Raw genomic sequence first — 7,500 nt, 5'->3', positions numbered from 1 at the left:
TATACACATGGGCTTGATAATATCGGTCAGCCAAACCTCTGGTACAACCCCTTTATCTAAAAGATTTATTCAATTCTCAGTGTAACTGTGTGGGTTCTGATTCACTGTTCCTAGAATAATCCAAAAGAAGCGATAATTATATCCCCACTGCCTGCACATGTTTTATACTATCATGAACAGTCGTCAGAACAGAGGTCGTCATGAACAGAGGTCTGTTAGTGGCATATATCGTTCTTACTCTTTAAAACCATATTACATGATTTTTTTAATAAAGAAAGCAAGCACTAAAGACACATCTGTTAGGTAAACATACAGTCTTTTCGTAATTTCAAATGACTCTCCTCGTGTCTCTCTCTGTCTATGCGAATATCCATCTGTCTAACTGTTCCCAGAAGTTATCTTCCATCGAGTTGCCTCTCATCCTGTATGTATGTACCGCAATCTCATTAGCGGTTTTCGTAGCCCATATGCAAGTTATCAGTAGAATGTGGTTCAACGGCATCCACAGCGATCACTTCTTTTGTTCCGTGATCTGTTCTTCCCTGTCGTCATTCAGAATGATTTTTTTTCTTCGGTAGCACCATTCACAGAGGTGTTTTCCTTCCCCGCTCTGTGGTCTGCTATCATCTCAATGTCATATTCCTCCTCTGGAGGTGTGGCCCAGCTCTGTACCTGTCCCTCTGCCAACAGGCCAAAGATGAGGGCTCCCACCACCTGCACCCCGGCACAGACGAAGAAGACTGTGCGCCACTCCTCGGCTGTTCTCTGTGGAGGAGGTTATGGAGGGCATTGAAGTAATGACACATACCACATATCACAGCTCATTGCCCTCTCTCATACATGAAAGTAATTAGTTGATTGTGTAGGTATATTTGTAACGCTGTATTGTGTGTGCGTCGAATGTATGTATGTATGTATCGTACGTACGAGGTTCTATGCGCATATATATCTCTATTGTGCATGATTGTGAGTTTACGACTGAGCGTGTTTCGTATGCGTATGTGCGTGGATTGTAAAGCGGTTCGTGCAATGAAGAAAGCGCCGATGAATGTCCGATTATTATTATTATTATTATTATTATTATTATTATTATTATTATTATTATTATTATTATTATTATTATTACACGAGGGCGTTGCTGTGATGTGACCTAGGCATACCATTACAGGACAAGGACATCGTACAAACAGTTATTAATCAAATTATAAGAACAAAAAATCAGTTAGCATCAACAACATAACGATAACATCAACAACAGGCACATGGATGAATAAAGATGTATTGCATTGTATCTCGATGGTAACGAATAATCAAAAGATACCAACGCGACAAAATGAATGTTCATTTGACATTTCGTGGATGGTGAATCCAGTATTTCAACTATTGAAGAGAAGCATATACATGCTACTTTTAATGTGTATCTTGTCGCGTATATCGAAAACGTCTTTTTTGTATTTCGTGTAAGCACATATGTTTGTACTGACCCACACATTTTTTTTGTTTGTTTGTTTCTGTTTTTTGTTGTGTTATTTTTGTTTGTTTGTTTTTTTTCGTTTTGTTTTGTTTTGTTTTTGTTTCATCATATTTTTAAAGTTTTTTTGTGTGTTCTCAAGAGGTTGAGGTTAATGGTATTATTGATAAAACATGGCATCTACATGCTGCGGAATTGTATTTTCCGTGCGGTGGAGTACTCGCTGTTAATGTTCGCAAGACTGATGGATTTCTTCACAGAATGAAACGTCTGTGGTCTGCTCGTGCCAATGAATTCTGGTATGTCCTGGCGGAGAGGGCAGATTTAATGACACGATGTTGTTTCTCTTATTTACTCATCTTCCCTTCCGTTTTGAAAGATTTGGTTTTAGCAATCTGATATATCTTTTGAGCGTTTATTCACCTTCTTTGAGGAAACAATAACTTCCATATCTGTCGTTTTAACTTAAAACTACTTTCTGGCGTATGTAGGTATGACTTACATTTGGAGTTAAGGCTCCTACTACAAGGGGCGCAATCATTCCAGGAATCGTGGCAGCAGTATTTGTGATTCCATACATAACTCCAGCGTGTCTGCAAATGAAAACATTGAAGTCATTTATTATGATTTCATGCTTCCATCCCACTCTGTGCCCCCCCACCCCACCCCCCCAACCTCCGCCCCCCACCACCGCGCAGCCCCCCCTCTCTCTCTATGTGTCTGTCTGTCTGTCTCTGTCTCTGTCTCTGTCTCTCTCTCTCTCTCTCTCTCTCTCTGTCTATCTATTTCTCTCTCATTTCCATTTTACATGCGCACTTGTGTTTTTATATCACCACGATGTATTTAATGTACAAACATGTCACTGACATGCCGCAGACACATGTGTGTTTGTATTGCTCCAATATGATCAAACTTAACTCAGTTTTTGTCCCTCTGTCTGGTTGTAAGAAAGGCAGAAAAAGGAGAAAACAGTGTGAAGAAGAACAGTTTCAATTTCAATTTCAAAGATCCATACACGCTACGCCACATTTTGCTCTGGATGAACAAAAAAAAAAAAAAAAAAAAAAAAAAAAGCAGATGCCAGACCCTTCACGTCAACCCAGCGCCGCCCTGGCCAAACTGTGCGAAGGAAAAGAAAATGACACCAACAATAGAATTAACGGAATCGTCGTCATTATCGTCATTGTTGTCGTCGTCGTCGTCGTCCTCCTCAGCATCATCTTCATCGTCGTCGTCGTCATCATCGTCATTGTTGTCGTTCTCGTCCTTCTCCTCCTCCTCGACATCATCTTCCTCGTCGTCCTCGTCCTCGTCATCACCATTCTCTATCTCCATAATTTCCTTCATTAGAAAGACCTAAATATAAAGAGCGAAGAATAAATGAAAGAAAGAAAACATAGCGTAAAAAAGACAAACACTGAAAGACACAGAATAAAAGGAATACAATAGCAGATAAAATTATCATGACGCAAAGATCAAGGGAACCGGGAAACACATCACGTTAAACACACAGACACAGACAGACACACAGACACACACAGACACACAGACACAGACACAGACACAGACACACACAGACACAGACACACACACACACACACACACACACACACACACACACACACACACACACACAAACCTGGGTGCGAGGTCAATATGGTTGACCGTATAGCCTGCACGGTTGAGGGCACCAAAGCACATACACAGGGACAGCAGGAAGACCGCAAGGGCCCGCTGACTGCACGACATGTAGCCAACCAGCACCAGACTTGCTGCCCCACCCAGGAAGGCTGGCAACACAAGGTGCCAGGTGCGGAGAGGAAGGAAGAGTGTGGTGATGGTGTTTGGGTGGGATAGATGATGATAATGATGATGATTTTGGCTACTTTTGTTGGGTTAGGTGTTTCGATATTACTACCATCATCATCATTATTATCATCATTATCATCGTCATCAGCAGCAGCAGCAGAAGCAGAAGCTGCAGCAGTAGCATCGTCATCGTTCTCATCATCAACAACATCAATAACAAAATTGTCGTCGTCGTAACAGCAGCACCTATAGTAGTAGTAGTAGTAGTAGTAGTAGTAGTAGTAGTAGTAGTAGTAGTAGTAGTAGTAGCAACAACAGCAGTAGCAGAGGGGAACGATGACGACGATGACGACAACGACGAAGACGGGGTGACGACAAAGACGACGACAAAACAGAAGAAGAGCAAAATAACCACAACCCCCCACCCCCACACCCCCTACCAAAAAAAACAAACAAACAACAACAACAACAAAAAAAAACCCCAAAAAACAAAAAACAAAAAATATATGAAATGCAGAAGAGCACAACCTGAATTCTCTAGATGTAGCACGATCTGCAGATAGAGGTGGAGAGACGGTCTAGTGGTTATGCGCACGACCGACTGTCCACCGGTTCGGATCCCACATTTTGGACTTGATATTCAGTCTCTCACTACAACAAGTCCTTGATATGTGCTCTGGGTGCTGGTCTTTCTGTTGAAATAGTAAAGCGAGTCTCGTGTGCAGCATGGACCGACTTAGCGAATGTGAAATAACCCAAGCTGTCAAAAGGGTTGTCTGGCAAAACGATGTGAGAAAACGCACATAGCAAAAGAAATATACTCCCAGATAGAAGAAAAAACAAACAAACAAGCACTGGTGTGCTCCGCTTTCCCGTGACGAAAAAGCCCTAATTACACACGGTGAAGATAAATCTATTTTGACAAAAAGTAAGATAACAAGCAAAGTCAACACATTAATGCAGAAAAGAACACACACAATGAGCCATGCGTTGTTGATACAACGGTTTGTTTCAAACAGATATCACAAACGAAATATTCACAGCCACGACACAGGTTAATATGAGGTCAAGGTGTGACCAACGCGCCGTGTATATATGTGAATTCAATAAATAAGGTGAATTTTTCGGTATAAGGACTGCTAATACAGATAGAAGCTTACTTTTTTAAAAACATTTCAACGTAGTCTCCCAGCACTGTCACACACTTTTCCCATCTGTGCACAAGCTTCCGTATTCCCTCAGCGTAAAAATCTTTGGACTGATGTCTCAGCCAGTCGCTTACAACACTTTTGACTTCATCGTCACTTTCAAACTTCGTGCCTCTCGTGAACGCTTTCAAGGGACCAAACAGGTGAAAGTCTGAAGGGGCAAGGTCTGGGCTGTAAGGGGGATGAGGGAGCAGTTCCCAGCCCAGCTCGTTGATGATCTGCACCGTTCGGGCTGCTGTGTGAGGCCTTGCATCTTTGGCACCCACCGGCAGCTGACCTTCGAGTAGCCAAGGTCATCATGGACAATTTTGTGTGCTGTCTCAACAGATAAGCTCAAAGTCCTTTCAATGTCATTCACTGTCACCCTTCTGTCAGACTGATGAGGTCATTGACTGATTCGATCACCTCAGGAGACCTCACTTCTGTAGGCCTTCCAGGCCTGTCTTCATCTCAACACTGCTCCGTCCTTCTTTAAACAATTTAGCCCACTTGTAGGCATTTGTTCGGCTGAAACATGTGGCACCATACACAGTTGACATTCTGCTATGAATTTCAACTGGTTTGCACCCTTCAGCAACCAAAAACGTGATAGCTGACCGCTGTTCAATCCTGGAGCATGCTTCTTGGTCGGCCATCTTTGTTAATCGCCAAAACTCTCAAAGTTTTTTTTAATCTGCAAAGCAAATTAAATCCATGTGAAAAAGAAGTAAAACAACAACAAAAAAAAGAAAAAAAAGTAAGCTTCTATCTGTATTAGCAGTCCTTATACCGAAAAAATCACCTTATTTATTGAATGACCCTCGTATGTGAATTCTCTCTCTCTCTCTCTCTCTCTCTCTCTCTCTCTCTCTCTCTCTCGCTCTCGCTCTCTCGCTCTCACGCACTGCAGCAGCAGCAGCAGCAGTAGTTGTATTATTGTATTGTATTGTATTTCTCTTTTTATCACAACAGATTTCTCTGTGTGAAATTCGGGCTGCTCTCCCCAGGGAGAGCAAGTCGCTATACTACAGCGCCACCCATTTTTTTGTGTATTTTTCCTGCGTGCAGTTTTATTTGTTGTTGTTGTTGCTGTTTTCCTAACGAAATGGATTTTTCTTCAGAATTTTGCCAGGAACAGCCCTTTTGTTGCCGTAGGTTCTTTTAGGTGCGCTAAGTGCATGCTGCATACGGGACCTCTGTTTATCGTCTCATCCGAATGACTAGCGTCCAGGCCACCACTCAAGGTCTAGTGCAGGGGGAGAAAATATCGGCGGCTGAGGCGTGATTCGAACCAGCGCGCTCAGATTCCCTCGCTTCCTAGGCGGACGCGTTACCTCTCGGCCATCACTCCACATTAGTCGTAGTTGTAATAGTATTAGTTGTGTTGATGTTGTTGTAAGAGAAAGAGCAGTAGCAGCAGCAACAACAACAAAACAGAAGCAGTAGAAATAGTAGCTGTTGTTGTCGAAGCATCTATATATCTATATCTATATATATATATATATATATATATATATATATATATATATATATATATATATATATATACACACACACACACACCCACACGCGCATCTTTGACACTGAACAATGAAAGAGGATGACTCACAGATGGTCTGCAGCATCTTCCTGGTGGCTTTGGTGCTGAGAATGCCCCGAGCTCTGAGACAGTCGGCCAGCTGACCCACCAGAACTGCCGACACGGCCATACAGAGATAGGGGACTGCTGACAGAGCTCCGTTCTGGGGGAAGAAAGGTCAGATGTATGGATGGTTTCTGTTCACTGGGCACACACCTTTTTTCCAGGTTGCCCTCTCTCCATTATTTCATTTTGTATCATATCGCCTTATCTGTCATACATCTTACTTTATTGTTTCGTTTTCTTTTATATTGTTTGGTTTTGTTTGTTTTATGATAATTCATTGTTCTTGCATTTTTGTGCTTTTCTTCTCGCTTGTTTTTTTTATTATTATTTTTGTATTAATTTTTTACCTTACTTGATTTAAATTTACTCTTTTCTATTCTAACGAGCATTATCTCATTTCATTAATTCATTGTTTTATTTCTTTTCATTTCATTTTCTCTGTTTTGTTTCCATTGTGTTTTTTTTTTGTTTTGTTTTTTCACTAAATTCCATTTCATTAATGTAATATAGACATTTTCAAAATAATATGAACAATCATGCACACCTTTTTGATGTCGAACTTGAGAACCTCCTTCATAAAGGAGGGGAGAGAAGTCTGCAGGGTGTAGTTGGTGTAGTTGTAACACAGGTGTGCTATGATGATCCCCCACATCGGGCCTGATGTGAATATTTTCCGCCAGGGGGTGGCGAGTTTCACCTGCACACCACGTCCACCCGACATATCAAGACTCTTTCACCTTTTGACTTTACGCAGTTGTCATAATTATGATCGCAAACCTCCTGTGTGATGCGCGCGCGCGCACACACACACACACACACACACACACACACACACACACACACACACACACACACACACACACACACACACACACACACATCCGATGGCAGATTTCTGCATTTAAACGTATGCAATTTTCTCGCACAGCCCTCGCAGCAGATTGTTTTAACTTTTAACGTAATGAACTTGCTATAATTATAATCGTAATTCTCTTGCTTATAAAGCACAGTTGGTACGTCTTTGAGATATATTCAACTTCCTGCCCACTCCCTATCCCCTCCCTGTTATCCTGCACTTCACCAATACTGCCAGTACAAAATATCAAGGTAACAGAGCCACCCAGGGCTTTCTTAAAAAAAAACAAACCAAAAAAAAAACACCTGAATATGAAGTTAACCACAAAAGATTACTTCGGACCATAACCAAAGAAATACGTTGATTGATCTGTCTTCTGGGTTATATTTGGGGTGCTGGAGGCGCCACTTTATTCCTTGCTGTGCCTTAATGATTGCCTTGATTTCATCGTATGATACCAGTTTGTTGGCCTGCTCCTTCTGTGCACCGTCTTTTGCCAGAATGTCCGCTTTTTCGTTGCCGCTGATGCCAC

The 7,500-nt window shown here is 41.7% G+C and overlaps 1 protein-coding gene across 1 annotated transcript in view; it reads right to left on the bottom strand.

Annotated features, from left to right (window-relative positions):
• LOC143287728 (sialin-like) overlaps positions 1-7,500 on the bottom strand; it is a 20,105-nt gene that overhangs the window by 945 nt on the left and 11,660 nt on the right. Inside the window, exons 9-13 of the mRNA XM_076595967.1 lie at positions 6,657-6,809; positions 6,077-6,209; positions 3,111-3,261; positions 1,974-2,064; positions 1-765 (exon numbers count right to left, since the gene is read on the bottom strand). The exon at positions 1-765 is cut by the window's left edge and continues 945 nt beyond it. Coding sequence (XP_076452082.1) covers positions 553-765; positions 1,974-2,064; positions 3,111-3,261; positions 6,077-6,209; positions 6,657-6,809 — 741 coding nt within the window. The 3' untranslated portion in view covers positions 1-552. The remainder of the gene's footprint in view (positions 766-1,973; positions 2,065-3,110; positions 3,262-6,076; positions 6,210-6,656; positions 6,810-7,500) is intronic.

Source organism: Babylonia areolata, chromosome 11, assembly GCF_041734735.1.
Source record: "Babylonia areolata isolate BAREFJ2019XMU chromosome 11, ASM4173473v1, whole genome shotgun sequence".
In the NCBI taxonomy this organism is placed as follows: Eukaryota; Metazoa; Mollusca; class Gastropoda; order Neogastropoda; family Buccinidae; genus Babylonia; species Babylonia areolata.
The sequence above is the reverse complement of the archived record's forward strand: the minus strand, read 5'-3'. Positions and strand labels throughout refer to the sequence as shown.